The sequence below is a fragment of the Strix aluco genome, chromosome W (genome assembly GCF_031877795.1).
Source record: "Strix aluco isolate bStrAlu1 chromosome W, bStrAlu1.hap1, whole genome shotgun sequence".
In the NCBI taxonomy this organism is placed as follows: Eukaryota; Metazoa; Chordata; class Aves; order Strigiformes; family Strigidae; genus Strix; species Strix aluco.
In genome coordinates, this window is record NC_133970.1 from 44,282,185 (window position 1) to 44,302,916 (window position 20,732).

At 42.1% G+C, this 20,732-nt stretch overlaps 1 protein-coding gene across 6 annotated transcripts in view; it reads left to right on the forward strand.

Moving 5' to 3' along the window:
- Positions 1-20,732, forward strand: part of LOC141917768 (kinesin-like protein KIF2A) — a 106,246-nt gene that overhangs the window by 48,284 nt on the left and 37,230 nt on the right. For 5 of the 6 annotated variants that reach the window (XM_074811223.1, XM_074811222.1, XM_074811220.1 and 2 more), the window contains exons 2-8: positions 8,727-8,821; positions 10,135-10,254; positions 10,642-10,696; positions 13,214-13,336; positions 13,907-14,007; positions 16,349-16,444; positions 20,389-20,443. In XM_074811223.1, the coding sequence (XP_074667324.1) occupies positions 8,727-8,821; positions 10,135-10,254; positions 10,642-10,696; positions 13,214-13,336; positions 13,907-14,007; positions 16,349-16,444; positions 20,389-20,443 (645 nt within the window). The remainder of the gene's footprint in view (positions 1-8,726; positions 8,822-10,134; positions 10,255-10,641; positions 10,697-13,213; positions 13,337-13,906; positions 14,008-16,348; positions 16,445-20,388; positions 20,444-20,732) is intronic. The other variant, XM_074811219.1, reaches the window with a different exon arrangement.

The window sequence follows — 20,732 nt, forward strand, 5'->3', positions numbered from 1 at the left end:
AACAGGTCGTACAGGAATACCAGGCCATGCTCTATCTCCACAAATCAGAAACACTCCGGCTGGAAGTTTAAAACCTCCTTTGGTGTTTACGGTAACCCTCCTGTTTTCAAATCATTCCAAGGAGAATGCCCTGTTACATTTTGACAACCCATAAACAAGCCTTGTTGCCCACTCCGTGCCAACCAAACATACCATGGGCCATCGAACCAAACCACTCCTGTGCCATTCACTGGCTGGAGTTGAGGAACTGTATCATTACAGTCCTGCATATTAGTTGCAGTAACATCAACATACTCGACAGGCACAACGCTAGCTAGCAAGTCCAGCTCCTGCAAAGGTAAATGAGCTGATTGATTTAAATTTTCGATGACTGTCTTCTGCCAGGCCGCACTACACATAGTGGGCCAAACATAGATGCCATTTGGACTTAAACAAGTTTCACTTTCGCTACTAGTCAGGTCCACCCTCTGTTGTTTCCAGTACCCATCAAAGTCAGTTTCATTTTCCTGCAACAGAATGCCAATCAAACAGGTTCGAAAAGGATTATCCACCTGTTGCAAACTCAAACAAAAATCTGACATCCCAGCTGTATTTGTCCATGTTACCCAAATATTTGTTCTGGGTGTAATGTCGAAAATCCCTTCACTACCTGCTATAAAACAAATCAAAATAAACATCACCCACGTTTGACACATCGCCATCATTTTACCTCTCTTCTCCAGTTATCCTTGTGCACCTGCCAACTTCGAGGAACGTTTATTCCAACACCACAGCTCCTATCCACGACCTTATTATTTTGCCTAATACATTGCAAAGCTAAGCGTTTACAAAGCTCAAAACTAATTTCTGCTAAAACTCTTTGCCCAAGATCTTCAATTAGGCTTAAAGCCCTAGAAAACAGCTGTTGTTCTCTAAAACTCTAATCTGTCCTTCTGTACTAACAGCTAATCGCTGATATACTGACCTACCTATAAAATCAGACAACCAATCTGCTTCGGTAAAAGATAATCCGGTCAGCACACAAGTGACATTTATACACACTTTCCCGATCATGCGCACGTGTGACTCTCCAAGTTGCCCTGTCACACCATGCACAATGTATAAAAACCCAAGGTCGACAGTTTAGACCATGTTCCGTACTAGCTGTGTCATGTTCTTCAAGCTGTTTTATGGTGAGCGGCTGTGTTCGAATAGCCGCATAAAATGACTGCAGATTCGGTAAAAGACACAGAACTTCACTGTTTGCTGGATGTAGTGCCGTTAACAACGGCGTCAGGACCAAGTTCAATCGATGTTGGTGTCTCTGGAGTGCCTCGGGATGCAGGGTTGGTGTCGTCATCCTTTGCGATCCATGGTTTCACCCACTTTGCGGGGGCCCACTTGGGTGGATCACTACCTGTGGAAACACAAGCATAACCTCTTCCCCAAGTTAGCAACTGCATAGGTCCCTCCCATTGCCCAGATTGAGGGGAATACAATTGCACTTGAATTTTTTGAAAAGAATAATCATGCTTGTTTGTTTGCATATGTATTCATGCAGGCGGTTCATCTTGCCCTCCGCATATATTAAGCCAATTTAAAACAAATAATGTTTTTGCCAATATCTCATGAGGGGAACCCCCTGTCTCCCCCTGTTTTTTCAAAATAACAAGGTGATGTTTCAATATACGATGGGCGCGCTCAACGATTGCTTGCCCGGTAGAGTTGTGTGGTACTCCGTGGAGAAGCTGAATTCCCCAATGTTGTAAAAAGGCAGTGGTGGAGGCTGCCCGATATGCAGGACCATTATCAGTTTTAATTTTCTTTGGACACCCCATAACCGCAATCGCTTGCGTCCAATGTTGACGAGCTGCTGCTGCCGAGGCAGAAGCATGAGCAGAGGCCCATATAAATGAGGAACAGGTATCCACTGACACATGTAAGTAGCGAAGACGCCCAAAAGGCGGAAATACAGTGATATCAGTTTGCCAAACTTCCCGTGGCTGTAAGCCACGAGGATTCGCACCACCGTCCTGTAGCGGTGTGGGAGTGGCACAGTCTGGACAAGCAGCCACTATCGCCCGTGCTTGGGTCTTAGGGATGTTAAATTGCTTACGTAATGCAGTTGCAGACTGGTGAAAAAAGGCATGAGATTTGTAGGCTTCTTGAACAATGTTATGCGTGTCTGCTAAAGCGGCAACCAACTGATCAGCTTGAGCGTTGCCTTCTACAAGACCTCCAGGGAGCCTAGTATGGCTCTTTAGATGCATGCTAAAAACCCGATGCGTGCGATGATTAACAGTATTTCGTAAGTGGACGAAAGCCTGAAAAAGGGTGGGATTGTTCACATGTCCTAACAAGGCCCTTTCGATTCGTTGTACTACACCTGCCACATATAAAGAATCAGTCACAATGTTTAAATCTTGAATGATCCAGCGGTTAAGCACAGCAATCACAGCTTTAAGCTCCAAAATCTGTACAGATGTATCGCAAACAAAGCGTTCTGATTGCCATATTCCATTCTCCTGCCAAACAAATCCTGCCGTTTTGGTCTTGCTGCTGGCATCTGTAAATACTGTTAAAGCCTGTAAAGGTTGTCGACTAATGACAGGAACAGCAGTCATTGTTAAAGCAGTTTTAAATAGTGGATGCTTTGGATAATGGTTCTCAGTTTGATAGGATTTGTTCATCACAGCCAGCGAGAAGGACATAGATGATTCACACATAGCCTGAATTAGGTCCAGTGCATACGGCACAACTACTCGATCCGGTTCCTTTCCAGCAATAGATATTGCTCGCTGAACACCTTTTCGGATAATACTTGCTATCGCATCCACACGTGCTGTTATTGTTCTATGTCCTCTGGCTGATAAAAATAACCATTCGATAATTCTGAGGGGATTAGACTGTTGTTCACACCATTGTCCTAGAAAAGCTGATACTTCTGACTCTGTATTATATACAAACAATTGTAATGCTTGAGCAGGGTCAATACGAGCTGCAGAATTAACACTCAATTTCAGGGAAATATTATCCAGGGCGTGTTTAGCTGACGCTGTTAGAGACCTAGGTTCTTGAGGATTACAATTTCCTTGCAACAACTTAAATAAAGGCTGTAAATCTGTGTTAGTAATGCCACAAATACTGCGGATCCACTGAATATCTCCCACCAATTTCTGTAGATCATTTAATGTTTCCCCTTTCTGTACTATTGATAGCTTCTGTGGCCTAACAGTAGATTCAGTTAAAGTCATCCCTAGGTATTTCCATGGCTCAGTCCGTTGTACCTTTTCAGGGGCCACAACAAGTCCCATTATATTTAGAGCTTCTATCAGTTCTTGAATCAGTTCTTCAGAGATGGGTGTTTTTTGGCAAAGCAACAAATCATCCATATAGTGATACAAAATACAGTCGATATGATGTTCTCGAAAGGGTCGTAGAGCTAAATCCACATACCACTGACATATTGTGGGAGAATTTTTCATGCCCTGTGGTAACACTACCCAATGATATCTCTCAGAAGGTTTTGCTCTATTTGTAGAAGGGACAGAGAAGGCAAATTTTTCATAATCCTCTGGATGCAAAGGTATTGTAAAAAAACAATCTTTCAACTCAATAACCACAGTGTCCCAGCCCTGAGGGAGCATGGATGGATTGGGTAATCCTGGCTGAAGTGCTCCCATGTCCTGCAGAACTGCATTAACTGCTCGCAGATCTTGTAACAGTCTCCATTTTCCAGACTTCTTTTTGATGGTAAACACAGGTGTATTCCACGGACTGGTAGAAGGGACAAGGTGTCCAGCATTCAATTGTTCTTGCACGAGATCCCTTAAATGAGCGAGCTTCTCAGTTGGTAGCGGCCATTGCTCCACCCATACAGGAGTATCAGTTAACCAGCTCAGTTTTAAAACAGGACGGGGGTCGCTCGCTACAATGGCCGCCTCTAAAAAGGCGTTTGTAATACACATCCCCACTGAGACAAGACATCTCGCCCTAATAACCAGAGTGTCGTATGCAGTACATATGGTTTCACTTGTGCTCTGAGACCTTCTTTGTCATCTATAATGGTGACAAAATGTGCACTTTGCTGTGTAGGGGATGCTCCTCCAATTCCTACAACCATGTTGGATGCCATAATCAAAGGCCAAGAAGGTGGCCATGCAGCATATGGTATAATGGTGACATCAGCTCCAGTGTCAAGCGTGACTTGTTCAGAGCGGATCTTAACTCCATCATTCCCAAGTATTGTGACTGTTCTCATAGGCTTATTGTTGGTGATCAATTGTGAAAAGGCAACAGTCACTGGTCCAGTAGACCCAAATCCTTGATCGCCTCTTTCGCGATCTTGACTCTTAATAACATGTGCTCGAAACGGAATTAATTGAGCAATACGGTCACCTTGATGCAATGTGGCTGGAGGGTTTAGAATTCTCACCATTATCCCAATTTGTCCAGTATAATCAGAATCAATGAATCCAGGAATAATCATAATTCCTTGCTTCGGTGCCGAGGATCGTCCTATCAATAATGCACTAAGTCCATGTCCTAACGGTCCTGTAACTGCGGAAGGAACTACATGCACTGAATCATCCACTATTGTGACGTCAACTCCCACGGCCAAATCGAGGCCTGCACTTCCTCGGGTGGCTGCTGAGAGCTCGTCAAGGCAGCCGCCACTTGGGGGAATTTGAGTGTCTTGGCGCCCCCCGGAAAGGCGCTCTGCGAGGAGTTTCCCGGCAAGGGGCTCCCGTCTTTCTTGAATTTTGATCGACACTCGCTGGCCTTATGCCCAAATTTATCACATCGGTTACAGGTACCGGCACATGGCGCTGTTATGGTAGCTTTCTTTGCCTGAGGACATTGTCGCTTAAAATGATCAGGTTTACCACATAAAAAACATCCTTCCTTTTTCCTAGCATTTTTAAGTCCGGGATCTCCTTTTCCCTGACTTGTAACAGGTCTTAAAGCTGCAGCAAGAGCTCTTGCGTGGATAGTAGCCTTTTCTTGCTCCTCCAATAATGGTGGCAATCGTGAACATGCCTCAACCATCTGTGTCAGGCTAGCACCTCGTGGGAGACTGGCAATCACTTGTTGGCATCTTTGATTTGCATTTTGATATGCCAAATCTTTCCCCACCGCTGTTTTAGCATCAGGTGTAAGATTAGGTGCAGTATCCAGTGCCTCTTTCAATCGATCAAGAAATTGCATATATGGCTCATCTGGCTTTTGCTTCACTTGATGATAAGGCAGTCTTGGTTTTCCAATTTGAGGCAGCTCTTGAAGCGCCTCTAAGGCCAGTGCCTGAGAGTGTTGTGTTATACGCGGGTGCAAGGCTGCCTGTGCTGCTCCATTACAATACTGTCCTGTCCCCATAAGTTGATCAAGTGTAACAAATCTTAAAGGATCATGTCCATCCAACTGATGGAGGTTGTTTACCATTGCAATCTCACATTTTTCATGCCATCTTTCTTTAAACATCATAAAAGCAGTAGGGGGAAGGATAATCTCCAAAAGTGCTCTGATATCAGTCGGCACTAAATCTTGATTGCGAAAGAAGGATTGTATCACGGTCATAACTTGTTTGTTATCATACCCAAAGTCCATGACTGTTCTTTGTAACTGAGTCACAGTCTTCCAGTCAAATGGATGCCACACCCGCCGGTTCCCTTGCACGACAACTGGCATTGCCATGACACTAGGTGGCAGCATCTGCCCTTCTATAACTGCATGTTCAATCACCCCCTTCCATCTCTGCCCCACAGTATAATTAGGGTCCTGGGGGGGGGGCGGAGCAGGCGCGGGAGGACTGGATGCCGAAGAAGCAGCATTGTCTTCATGTCCTTTTCTTTCGTCTTTGCCCTGCAGCCATCCAGCAACCCGTTTTAATGGAGTCGTTGAACTAACTTCCCCTTCTCCGTTCTCTACCTGTTTATATTTTGCGTATGCTCGCCGTTCCTTTGATGTAAGCCCATTTCCAAATTTACCTCTCAGATAACTACCCGCCTCTTCTGGAGTCATCTCTCCGTCCTCTAACAGCTGCATTACCCAAGCTCTGGCTCTTTTTTCCTTCTCTCTCAATTTCTCCTCAGTAATCTGAGTCTCTTGTGGGGGTCTCTCAGAATTATTTTGCCCACCGGGCGCACCCCTAGCTTCTGGCCCACAGACGCTCTCTTCGACTGCTTTCAAACCATCCCTTATGGCTTGATGAGCCTTTCTATACGCCTCACGAATAGCCTGTTTGGCTGACCCACGGTCTAGCCGTTGCATTTCATCCAAAAGGTCAGACATTGCTTTCTCTTGTTCTTTTAACAGACTAGCAAGCTGTTCAGAATGAGGTTTAGGATAGACTGCTCGAGATGACTCATCATCCACATCCATAGGGAGCGGCACTTTAACTGGGTCTATGGAATTCGACAAAGTATCAGGAGGAGGTGAACCAGGCAAAGGTGGGGCAGAGGGCATTGTTGGCGGCACCCAGGGTTCGATCTCAATCCTAGGACCTGCCCAAAATTCCCTTTCTGACACGGGACACACAACTTTAGAGGACGCAGGCACACCATCAAATAACAAGTTCTTTTCCTCCTTCTCTTTCTCCTCCTTGTCACTCTCCTTCCACTCAGCGGCAGCAATTGTGCGAGCAGCGGCAGCAGCAACACAAGCCCGACCTTTCATTGCTTCCACTATCACTCGCACACTTCGATAAGTAGGTGCTAATTTTCTCGCTTCCTTGTTCCCTGCTTGAATCGATTCCCACAAATCAGTCCCAATAGATTTCCAAACTTCTTCATCATACAACTGATCAGTATTAGTGATTAATGTCCTACGTCTACACCAGAGAAGCAGCGTGGCTAAATCCCCTTCCTTGAGATCCACCTCTGTCTCCTCTGCGAGCTGCATCAAAGTTCGAACTGCAGCCTTTTCTGTCGCTGATGCAGCGAGCCCCATGCTGTCGGTATCTAAGCCCCTACTATCCCGGCTTAGCGCGGATCCGCTCCTGCCTCTCTCGGGCAGCCCGGCTTACCTCTGATAATGCCGGCCGACAGCCCCCGCCTTCCTCCGGCTTCTGTTCAGGCGATTCTATCAGAATCAGCAACGATTCTATCACGTCGTAAATCATGTCGATAGTAAATCACTCCCATTGATAGCAGGTCACATCAGCATGCCGGCACGTCAGCACGTCGGCACGTTGGCACGTCGGGGTCACCATTTATTGGGGTCACCATTAGCCGGGGTCCTTATTTCTCCATGTGGGAACAGAAACGACGCAACACCAATGTGATGATCAGGTCGTCCATCTTTTTTTATTCCAATCCTGGTTACATTTATATTCTACTAAGTTCCGTACACGCACTCATCTATCTTCTAATACACTACGGGTCATCTGCACGCGCTGTTCACGCGCCTCTACAAGCATTTGCATTGGTTAATTGCAATTAGCACGTAAAGCCCAAAACTTGCCAAAACTCCCTTATCTCATACCCTGTTTTGCTCAGACTTGTGTGCTTTTGCTGACCACAGGTGTTTCTCACTTATCTGCTATCTTGTGTGTTTTTGCCAGCCTTATTTTGCTGGCCTTGTCTTCGTCCTTGCATTCTTCTGTCTGCACTAACTTCCCTCCAGCACGGCCCAGACTCCTACAGTTATAGTATTGTATAACATATGTTTCTCTAAATTTAAATTTTTCATATATTGGTTTTCTCTTGATTCTGGATTGACAGCTGGGTCACAGCCTCAAAACAGTAGCAGAAGATTATACCAATTTAAGCTTGAAGAGTCTTCCACTTTCCACAGTGCTGAAAAGTTTTTGTGTCCTTGTGTTCCAGCATGCTGTTTGTAGAAGTGGCACTGCTACAGGAAGAAAGTGGCTTCTGTTGCTACTTTGCTAACAGACCAGATAGCGAATTGAAACAGTCCTATGACAGAGTGTTCTTGCACCAAATTAAGTCACTGGAGGTTATTAAATGCAGAAAAATTAATGGAGAGGTGTATTAAGGACCTATCAGAAAGAAAACACAGAAATGCTCAGCCAAGGAAGAGGTGTGGGAACGTCATGCTCAGTGAATCTGCTTCAGCCCAGCCACCAGCAGAATTCAGGCACAGTCCCGAGGGCAGGATGTGTGCCTGCGTAATGTCATTTGGATGAGGGGAATGGAGGAATGCTTGTGCGCAGAGGGGAGGGCACAGCTGTGATCTCCTGCTGGCAGTGCCTCAGTGAGGAATCCAGACCGTCCCTGCAGTGCACACATCTGGGGGCATCCAGGAGAATGATGCTCAGGAAGCACAAATGGAAGGATTTGTTCAGTCAAAATACAGGTTAGGGAAATAAAAACTAGCAAATGCTAGAGGAAAGGAACCAAGTGAAGCAAAGGGGGAAGTTTACTGTATCAGCCTAGAAGGGAGACAAACAAGCCTTTGTGGAGTGCACCTCAGGGAACATTCCCACCTGTTGGTGATTCTCAGAAAAGAGAGTCAAAGTGGCGTGGCTTTCACATGGTATTTTATTTAACTACCACTCAGTTTTCTGTTCATTGAGTTTTTCACTTGTACACTGACTGTCCCATTAGAGCCTCCACTAGCGGATCAAATCTGAGCCAGATTACAGTATGTGGCCAGGAATCATCTTCTATTTATCACTTTTTTTTAACCATCTTCTTCCTGCCTCTATCTGCATTTCTCAGTGCAGGGATTAAAATAACTTCTGGAAAATTTTTATATCTGTTAATTGATCATTTGTGTTTCCTTTCTAGGCCGAATTCACCAAGCTATGGTAACATCCCTAAATGAAGATAATAAAAGTGTAACTGTTGAATGGATTGAAAATGGAGATGCTAAAGGCAAAGAGGTAAACCTATTTATTTTACAATTTTTTCTTTTAAAAAATGTGTAATCTACATGAATATTACTTTGGAATTTGCACTGTAAACAAAGAAAATATAAATCTTAATTTACTTGATGATTCTTTGGTTACAGACTGTTTTGAATGGGAGTTATTGGGCAAATGGTGGTTTCTGTTGTATTAAATTTGACTTCCTGAGCTGTGTGTCATAGCTTTTAAATGCTGCTTTTCATCTTTTGATTTTGAACCAGATTACAAAGGCTGACCTTGTTACCCCTTTTTACAAGTAGAAAAATCAAATTTTTGAGAGGGAGAATGACTTGCAGTTCAGACAGGAAACCGGTGGGAGATGGATTAGAAACCTTTTTGTGTTTGTATTATTGAGGGATTGAACTGCTAATCTGTTTGTTTGTTTATTTATTTATTTTAGGTGATGATTTTCCAGCCTTGCTTTCCTTAAGAAATTGTGTCTTTGTGTGTCCCAGTTATTCTTTGCTATCCTCTCTTCCTGTAAATTTTGGACCATGTTAGCCAGTTTTAGCTGAGATTTGGAGAAGCAGCTCAGAAATAATTACACTTCACCAGTTTTGTGAAAACACAGGAAAAAGGAAAAAAAGAAGTTGTGAGAATGTCCTGGTGATCTCATCAGCTGAGCTCATCCCTCTGGACACACAGAATCTGTACAGTATTGAGGTCTTCGAAAGGTCCAGCCAGAGGACATGGCAATCAATAGAGACTAAAGCTATTTAAGATTTTTAGGAAACTAAGTTTCAATAGATCTGAAGCCAGCTATTTTTAAGATCCCGCCCCTCCTGCCCCTTACCTTTTACAGCATTTTGAATGAGGAACACTAACAAGGAAAAAAAATAGCATGATAAATCTAACATGGTTTCAACTGCACTTTTATTTTTTGGGTGGTTGTAATTTGTCTGTTTCTTTTGCACTGTCTGAGAAATTTCAAATAATTGAGATCTCTTTATGTTACAGAATGTCTTTCATATTCTGTAGTAATTGTCAAATTACCACAGTAATACTAGTCACTTCTGTTTTATTTTAATAACTTTACAAAATTATTACTATCTGTTGGTCATTTTTAATTAATCCCTTTTCTGAAGGGTGTGTTTTCAACTAATATGAAGACCAAAGCTTACACTGTTTTTAATGAACATAAAATAAGATCATTCAGGTTATAGAATTAACAAATTGTGGGGTAAAAACACTAAAAATATTTATTGTTTATTCTCAAACATAACAGGAGAAATGGAGAGGGTGAATATTGTTCTAAGACTCATAAATGCATTTTATATTCTTTTACACAGATTGACTTGGAGAGCATATTTTCACTTAACCCAGATCTTGCACCTGATGAAGATATCGAACCTAGTCCAGAGATACCACCACCACCTACTCCAGCAGCCAAAGTAAACAAAATAGTGAAGGTTGGTAATACCTATGCAACATGTTCATATTAAACTTACAGTACTCCTATACATGTTGTTATGCTTGAATTTTTAAATCTAACTTTTGTGTCTGTGGAGCTACTTGATAACTGTGTTCCTTTCTTTTTCCTTTGGTGAATAGGGGTTTCTAAAAATTTTCTAAGAACAGGTTTGGCAGAGAGGGAGTTGGGGACTAATATTTATATAACTAAATATATCTCAAGGAAAAATATAGAAAAGGTTTTGGAGGTTGTTTTGAAACAGTATGTATTGCTGTATTGCTGATGGTGTGTTATTTTTATTCACTGGAAAGCAGCAGAGGTGGGGCTGCAGTTTACCTTTTCAGTAATAAGGTGATCAAATAACAGAGATTTCTTTTCTTTATAGAGTCGACGAATCGTGGCACCTATTAAGAATGATGCTCCTGCCAGAGATAACAGAGGTAAATTGTAGCAGCCAAAATAAAGAGTCAGAGTGTTCTTCTTTCTTTCTGCAGGACAGGGGCCATTTATTTTCTTTATTCTCTCTTTTCCTTTCTCTTTCTTCTTACAATAATACATACTTATGCTCTCGTTAAAGCTCCCATCAGCATAACAAGCAAATCAGCAACTAGACAGCTATCAACCCTCTCTCCCATCAGACAGTTCCATCAGACAGTTCCATACTTTCCCACAGCTCAGTGTTGCAGCTGGCCGTTGTTTTTCCCTGCCACCTTAGCACCGACTGGCAGTTTCTTATCTCTCTCCCCAGGCCTGTTTCTCCTCAAAGCCTTGCTGCTTCTCAGGGGCTGCACAGAGCTGACAGCCCAATGTTGACTTGCCTCTTAACATATTGAATCTCCCACAGCTGCGCAGGGCTGACACTCCCACAGTAAATGTTATCTCTTTTCATTTCAAGGAAGTAAAAAATATGGGAACATTTTAATCTCCTGCTCATCTAACATTCCTTAATAGTTCTGCATTTCTAATTTGGTATGTATGCATATGACATGCAAAAGGCATGGTATGTCATTCCTAGAATTACTCCTATGTATATTTAGGAATGCATACTGTATGAATAGTATTTATATGCAAGTTTAAGCAATATAGCATTAGGAAAGTTAAGCTGAATGAACTGAAGTTGCAAAAATTTGAGGTTAATTATTTATGCTACATTAAATCATGTGTGGACTTTTCCAAGTTAAAGCATCCTCAATTTGCTTCAGCTTAATTGAGTGTTTCAATATACATTAAGTAGTGCACTTAAAATTCTTATGCTTACAGTTTTTTAGCTTAGTTTTCTAATAATCTGTGTGTAAACATTCATTCAAAGAGTACTTAAACCCTACGGGTTATTTCTCACTCTATGGTTAATAGTGAAAAATCTACAAAAATACTGAAATATCACAGGAGGATAGGTTAAAAGTGTGCATTGGATGAATACAGATGCAATGCATCTAATAACATGAGAAAGAATAGTTATTGCTTATCGTTTTAATTTTCTTTCCTGCATTAAAGTTAACTTATACTGATGATGGTGATGATTGTTCTCCCAAACATTAATCTACTGTCTTTAATTCAGACTAGATTCCATTCCATCTGTTTAAACTTGAAAAACAAGTGGACTTGCATATCTTTGCAAGTGTTCAGACTCTTCTGGTGGACAATTGGGATCACTTTCTCCCTTCTGCCATTTGCCTCTGGGGGTGTTAAATCAAATCTCATGAGGAGGGGATAATTTTTTTCAAACTAATATGGTTTAAATTTGAGACATCTTATTGATGAGCTCTCCTCACATCCATACACGTCATTTGTAGTAAAGGTTGAGCCCATCAGTGACGGTGATAACATATTTAAGAAAGGGAAAAAAAAAAACTGTGGGAGAGCAACTGCAGCCAAAGAAAGGAGTGAGAATATGCGAGAGAAACAGCTCTGCAGACCCCAGGGTCAGTGAAGAAGAAGGGGGAGGAGGTGCTCCAGGTGCCAGAGCAGAGATTCCCCTGCAGCCTGTGGTGAAGACCATGGTGAGGCAGCTGTGCCCCTGCAGCCCACAACAATGTCCTATCATATTTGGGATTATCTGGGGATTTGTCTTGTCTATCCCATTTGATACCTGTTTCCATAGTTGTCTCCATGTCACACAGTGTGCTGGCCTTCATTTGGAATGTCATCTCTAGGCTACTAATCAAAAGTTGTTACCTTCACTTTTGTACTCTTCTGGCAGACCTCATTAGGCATGTCTGCAGGAAACTGGCCAGATGAAGCAGAGCTGCTTGAAGCAACTCTTTGAAAAACAACTTAAAATATTCAGCTGTACCAAAGAGGCTTGCATGCACACCACTCCCACTGCATTCAATGGGAATAGACATCACTGCATCTTCAGAAATTGGCATCCTTATCACATAAACAATAAGTTTAGGTAGACATATTGATTGTATCTGTATCCCTTTCAGTATAGTGTCAAAAAGGTTTGTTTCTTCCGCTCATAGATTGAGCTGCACTTTGCTGCCTTTCATTTGTATCCCTCTACTCATCCACAGATTGTAGGTTCAATGGGGTGGGACCATTTTGTAACATCTGTGAAACAGTGGGTCCTTTTTCCTTACTGGGTTTTTGGGTATCATTACAATATAAATAAAATTTCAACACTTTATACTTTTAAACTACATATCTCCAAATACGTGCTTCATTTGATGCACATAAGTTCTATTAATTCTGTAGTGGAGTATTTAAAAATATGCATGTGCAGCATTGGTACTTAATAAGGATGTTGTGTTGGTGTATAACACTAGGATTAAAAAAATCTGCATACTGAATGTCTTTATTAATAAATTTTCTACATATATGGGCTCCCCCCCTGCCCCCAATAAATTGTGTCTTGAAAGGGGCCTTGTTTTATCTTGTCATAATAAAGTACTTCAGAATCAAATAGAAACATTACTCTTCCATATCTAGATGAGCTTTGTGCTTTTCTTTTGCAGTGATTGGTTCTGCACGTGCACGGCCTACTCAGCTTCCTGAACAGTCTTCCTCCTCACAACAGAATGGTAGTGTTTCAGATATATCTCCAGTTCAAGCTGCAAAAAAGGAATTTGAACCCCCTTGTATGTAAACTGTGTATCAAGGATTCATTTGTTCTGGGCATTACATGTACATTCTCTTGGATTATGTTTTTGTCCATAAATGACAAATGGTCTATATATGCAGTTGCCTGTAGGCTTCCTCAAGAAGCTTTTTTAGAGTGCTGTGGCTAAATGAATGTTCACTTTTGTCACAGTTGTTCTAGTATTTGGAATTTGTTTTTCCTTTATCTTTTTTTAACCATGATGGTGGTTTTTTTTTTAATTTCCCTGGGCTTTCTTTTAATTCAAATCAAAAGATCACATGTATCCAAATATCATCACATGTCCAAATATTTTTTTGAGGGTCATTGTCCTTATATTTTCAGTTGTGAAATTATTGTCCCATTCCCATGATTTTTTTCTAATTAATTTATTCTATAAATTTTAGAATTTAAATTGTCATAATTATTCTGTACTAATACTGATTTGCTTGAAAAGATAGTTGATATAAATGCATTCTAATTATTCATAAATTAGTAGAATTGAAATGTTATAGTGTACTAAATTCATGCAACATTAAAAATATTTTTAAATTATATCATTTTCTTTAAGCACGTAAAAAATCTAACTGTGTAAAAGAGGTTGAAAAATTGCAAGAGAAACGTGAAAAAAGAAGGTTACAGCAGCAGGAACTTAGAGAAAAAAGAGCTCAGGTTAGTACTTTTACGTATGGAAAACATATGACAGGAAGAGATGATGTTTGCAAAATTATTGTGCTTTTTTTCAGTCTTTAATAATTTTTATGAACTGTAATAATCTTGAAATTAAATGTTTTCATCCTGTATACAATTTTGATAAATATTTTGGTGCATGGTCACATTGCTCTGATAACTATTTCTTTAGACAGTTTTCCCCCTTCTTTTTCTTCCTACATAAATAATTGCTTACAATTGCTTATCTTTCTGTGTGTTATTTAAAAATCAAGTACTGATGATAGCTATTTCTTAGGGGAAATTGATGAAAGTAATCAAATCTTTGGCTTTTAGATAGGGCTGTTATTCTACAGGAGGTATTACAACATTATGATAAATTGTTCTTTATGATCTTTGATATTTCATAGGAGATTTATTTGAGGCTGAAGTTTGAACAGTGATTTTTTTTTTTCCTTTACACCTGTCTAAGCATTTATAATTTAGCTTTACATCATACAAACAGCTTGGCAGCAAGTTGTTAGAAACTTGTGTGAAAGAAATTAAGTTGTTAATTCTTTGAGAAAATATTTTAATATTAAATTACTTTCTGTCACAGTACTGTAAAAGCTTTAGCGAAACTAGTAGCATAATCTTGTTGGCAGGCCTGTGTGTATGTGTTAGTCTCTCTAAAGAGATACTACCAATCTGCTAGTGACATGAGAAGTACCACCATCAAGTAAATAATTCAGGCAATTTACTTCATGGTTTAATGATGTTTCTAAGTTGACCTAAAATCATTTAAGTTGAATTCATGTTCTCTAATTTCCATCCACTTAAATAAATGCAAAACATTACTATGGCTTTATGTATGAGGAGAAAATAATTTTTGTTTTATATATTAAAATTCTTTGATGTGGTACTACACCTAAAATTTTCTTTTTATGATTTCTGTGACAACTTTGCATCCAAGTCTTAAACTTCTGTATGAGAAAGTTCTGTTTTTCTTGGTGACTTGTATGTATCTATGCTTCATGTTGCTTTGTGTATTCTGTTGTTTTTGTGAAATGCAGCAATAATTAGCCAAGCAGTGGCTTCTGGTGGGCAATACCTTTAAACATGATTTGAAGAATATTAGGCAAATACCTTTTCCATAATAAGCAATACCCCTTTCTGAATGTTAGAAGGAAATGTTTCAGCAGGAATACATTTTATATGGATTTACTGTAAGTAGCTTTTAGTTCACTGTAGTCAGGGTGAACAACTTAAAGGTATGGTCAGCTTCTGATTACCAGGGCACAGTTTTGTCTGAGGTGTGGATTAGCTGTGTCACAGGTACGGAGACACGAACTGTCTCCATTTCAGCTTATTAACCCCAATGCAGTGCTTTCTGAAAGTGCCTATGCTTTTTTTCACAGCCAGATGTGATCCAAAAGGAGTTTTAACTCATTTGTGGGAAGCCATACAAAGCTTAATAAGGTCTGAGCACCAGAGCTGGCTATGCATGGCATCAGCAGCATGTCTGAAATGGGGTAAAAAATGACAGTCGCAGGGAGAAGTGACAGAAAGGATATTTGAGCGATTCTGCAGATAACCAGCTCGGCTCACAGGAGGCTGAGTAGCTCAGGCTTCATGAGTTTTAGAGAGGCTCTGTGCACGGCCTCTTGCATGTCCATTTGCCCTGATGCTGATGGTTCCAGGTTTAGGGACAGTAGGTCTTGTGAGCCTGGATGTAGCCTAATGCGTATTATTGGGATTGCTTCTGCTTTTTTGGGGGGTCTAGGAGTGTTAGAAGAGTTTCCACTGCATCCAAGTAACTATAAGATTTAACTCAGGACCGGCAAGTAGGATCAACCTCCTTTTACCAACTCAGATCCAACAAGTTTGTGTTTAGAGCAGCTGGAGCATCTGCACTGTCCTCTGCAATGTGTTTCGTACCTGTATAATAGTGTATCCATTTGTCTCTTGGACTGCCTTATCTCAGATTAAGAAACATTGACTGTATATGCCATCTGTTGTGCAGTTGCTCAACTGTGTTTCTTTAATGTGAAGACTCTGGCAAAAGGCAGGAGTCATTTCTTAAGTAGACTTTAATGAGTCCCCAATTAAAAAGTATTTTTTATTACATGCCAACCAAAAATATGAAATAGAAGGCATATAATTGTTTTGTTTTATGATCAGTAAATTAGCTACATCAGAACAGAAAAAGGCATTAAACTTCCAGTTGAGACATTTATGGCATTTTGGAGAAAAATTAACATTCAGTTAATATGTATATTTTTTACAAGTAAATTTAGAAGATATTGAAATTAGTTAATTTCAGGATAAAAAAACATATTAGAAATTCTGTTGCTTACTTCCCTAGGATGTTGATGCTACAAACCCAAATTATGAAATTATGTGTATGATAAGAGATTTCAGGGAAAGTTTGGATTATAGACCACTGACAGCTGCAGATCCTGTAAGTACCTGTGATGTGAAAATTTTTTTTATCCTTCTGAATTTTGCTCTGTGTTGCCAATTTTTTAAATGCATGAATATACTTCTGTCTGTAAACATCAAGAATAAGTAATTTAATATATATTAGTGTTCTTTATAACATGGGTTGATTTTTTTCAGTCCTTTTTTATGTAATTTAAATATCTTCTGACTATAAAATACCAACATGTACTAAGTAGTCAGTCAGCCTCTATATTGTAGATTTTCCTGGGATGCTAAAGGATGTGCACACAAAACCATTAAGCTTCTCTGAAAAACCCTGTTGAGTATAAAGATTAATATTTCATCTTTGAAGGTGATGAGGGCCTTAGATTTGCAGAGAAGTCATACAAGCAGAATACTTAAATGACGAAGACTATCAGATCTCTGTGGAAATCATAGAATCATAGAATGATTTGGGTTGGAAGGGACCTTAAAGATCATCTAGTTCCAAGCCCCTTGCCATGGGCAGGGACACCTTCCACTAGATCAGGTTGCTCAAAGCCCTGTCCAACCTGGCCTTGAACCCTTCCAGGGAGGGGGCAGCCACAGCTTCTCTGGGCAACCTGTTCCAATGTCTTACCACCCTCATAGGGAAGAATTTCTTCCTTATATCTCATCTAAACCTACCCTCTTTCAGTTTAAATCTGTTACCCCTTGTTCTATCACTACACTCCCTGATAAAGAGTTCCTCCAACAACCCCAACTCTCTCAGCCTGTCCTCATGAGGGAGGTGCTCCTGCCCCCTGATCATCTCTGTGACCTCCTTTGGACCCGCTCGAGCAGGTCCATGTCCTTCTTATGCTGGGGTCTCACGAGATAAGAGCAGAGGGGGAGAATCCCCTCCCTCGACCTTCTGGCCACACTTCTCTTGATGCAGCCCAGGACACGGTTGGCTTTCTGGGCCGTGAGCGCACATTGCTGGCTCATAGTCAGTTTTCCATCCACTAATACCCCCAAGTCCTTCTCCGCAGGACTGCTCTCAATCCGCTCATTGCCCAGCCTGGATTTGTACATGGGATTGCCTCGACCCATGTGCGGGATCTTACACTTGGCCTTGTTGAACTTCATGAGGATTGCACGGGCCCACCTTTCCAGCCTGTCCAGGCCCCTCCTATGGATGGCACATCCCTTCCCTCCAGCGTGTCGACCATACCACACAGCTTGGTGTCATTGGCAAACTTGCTGAGGGTGAGCTCAATCCCACTGTCCATATCGCCAACAAAGATGTTAAATAATACTGGTCCCAGTATGGACCCCTGAGGAATACCACTCATCACTGCTCTCCACTTGGACATGGAGCCATTGACCGCAACTCTTTGAGTGCGACCATCCAGCCAATTCCTTATCCACCGAGTGGTCCATCCATCAAATCCATGTCTCTCCAATTTAGAGACAAGGATGTCATGCAGAACAGTGTCAAATTCTGCCTGGCTGCTCGTGGCTTGGATGGGCACACGCTTCACTGGGTAAAAAACTGGCTGGATGGCCGGGCCCAAAGAGTTGTGGTGAACGGAGTTAAATCCGGTTGGCGGCTGGTCACGAGTGGTGTCCCCCAGGGCTCGGTTTTGGGGCCACTCCTGTTTAACATCTTTATTGATGATCTAGACGAGGGGATCGAGTGCACCCTCAGTAAGTTTGCAGATGACACCCAGTTGGGTGGGAGTGTTGATCTGTTCGAGGGTAGGGAGGCTCTGCAGAGAGACCTGGCCAGGCTGGAGCCATGGGCTGAGGCCAACTGGAGGAGTTTCAATAAGGCCAAATGCCGGGTGCTGCACTTGGGCCACAACAACCCCCAGCAGCGCTACAGGCTTGGGGAGGAGTGGCTGGAGAGCTGCCAGTCAGAGAGGGACCTGGGGGGGTTGATTGACAGCCGGCTGAACAGGAGCCAGCAGTGTGCCCAGGTGGCCAAGAAGGCCAATGGCATCCTGGCTTGCATCAGCAATAGCGTGGCCAGCAGGGACAGGGAAGGGATCTTACCCCTGGACTCGGCACTGGTGAGGCCGCCCCTTGATGACTGGGTTCAGTTTTGGGCCCCTCACTCCAAAAAGGCCATTGAATGACTCGAGCGTGTCCAGAGAAGGGCAACGGAGCTGGTGCAGGGTCTGGAGCACCAGTCTTATGAGGAGCGGCTGAGGGAACTGGGGGGGTTTAGTCTGGAGAAGAGGAGGCTGAGGGGAGACCTCATCGCCCTCTACAACTCCCTGAAAGGAGGGTGCAGAGAGGGGGGATGAGTCTCTTGAGCCAAGGAACAAGCGATAGGACAAGAGGGAATGGCCTCAAGTTGCACCAGGGAAAGTTTAGACTGGCTCTTAGGAAGTATTTCTTTGCAGAAGGGGTTGTTGGGCATTGGAATGGGCTGCCCAGGGCAGGGGGGGAGTCCCCATCCCGGGAGGTGTTTAAGAGTCGGGTTGACATAGTGCTGAGGGATCTGGTGGAGTTGGGAACTGTCAGTGCTCGGTTAACGGTTGGACTAGATGATCTTCAAGGTCTTTTCCAACCGAGATGATTCTGTGAAATGCTTTGCACAAGTCCAGGTAGATGATGTCAGTTGCTCATCCCTTATTCATCAACACTTTAACCCCATCGTAGAAGGCCACCAAATTTGTCAGACAATTTGCCCTTAGTGAAGCTATGTTGGCTGTCATCCATCACCTCTCTGTTTTCCACATGCATAATTTCCAGGAGGATCTGCTTCATGATCTTGCCTTGCACAGAGGTGAGAGTGACTGGCCTGTAGATTCCCAGGCCTTCCTTTTTTCCCCTTTTAAAAATGCAGGTTATTATTTCCCCTTTTCCAGTCAGTGGGAACTTCGCCAGACTGCCATGACTTCTCAAATATGATGGATAGTGGCTCAGCCACTTCATCTGCCAGTTCCCTCAGGACCTGCGGATGCATCTCATCAGGTCCCATGGACTTGTGCCCCTTCAGGTTCCTTAGATGGTCTCCAACCTGACCTTCTCCTACGGTGGGCAGTTCTTCATTCTCCCAGTCCCTGCCTTTGCCTTCTGCGACTTGGGCGGTGTGGCTGGAGCCCTTGCCAGTGAAGACTGAGGCAAAAAAGTCATTGAGTACCTCAGCCTTCTCCATGTTGGTCATAGCCAGGTCTCCTGTTTTGCTTATTGTAGTGGGTACAGTTTCTTTCATCTTCCTTTGTTGTCCAATGTGCCTGAAGAAACCCTTGTTATTTTTTATATCCGTAGCCAAGGTCAGCTCCAGCTATGCCTTGGCTTTCCTGATCCCCTCCCTGCACTCCCAGGCCATATCCCTATAGTCTCCCCAGGATGTGTATCCCTGCCTCCACTGCCTATGCATTTTGGTCTTGTGTTTTAGTTTGGCTAAGAGGTCTTGACTTAGCCAAGCTGGCCTCCTGCCTCCTCTGCCCAACTTCTTGCACATCAGCATTGAGAGCTCTTGCGCGCTAAGAAAAACGTCTTGTAAATATCTCTCTGCTCTTCTTTGCACCTTTATCTCTGAGGGCAGTTTCTCAAGGGATCCCACGCACTAGTGACATAAACAGCTGAAAGTTTGCCTTTCTGAGGTTTAGGGTCCTGACTTACTTTTTACCCGTCCTGTGCCCCTCAAGATTGAGAATTCTACCAGGGCATGATCAAAGAGATTGTGACAATTTCTGTCAGTAGTGTATCTACCCTGTTACAGCTGGATTTGCTTGCAGTGTTCTAAGATGTACCTGGTACTCTGCAGGATCAGATCACTGTCTGCAGGGGGTTTTATTAATGTGTGGTTCTCCCTTTTGGGTTCTTGGTTATTGTGCAGACACAAGGGGCTTTTACACATTCAGATGACTCACTGTCTTGGAAATTTCTCTTTGTTTAAATTATTAGTTAATTAATTTGGGAATAAAAGTAAAAATTTGTATAACTGTAATTGGGGTATAGTTCACTGAAAGATTGTTTCCTTTGTAGATTGATGAGCACAGGATATGTGTTTGTGTACGAAAACGACCATTCAAAAAAAAAGGTATGGCCATTTAAGATTTTGCAGAATTTTTTTCTCTGAAAAGCTGCTTCTAATAGTAATATTATTTGTATTAAAGAGATCTATAAATACTGATCAAAGGTGAAACTCTGTTATACTAGACAATATGTATGAGGGACCCAGAAAATTCATAAATTTATCATAACCTTGATAAAGATGGGGAGGAAAGTAGTTTAACTGTCACCATTTTATGGACTGGGAGCTGAGGCAGAGAGACTGTAATTTTTTCCCAAGGTCATCTAGGATGTATTTAGTTGATCTGGGAATTAAT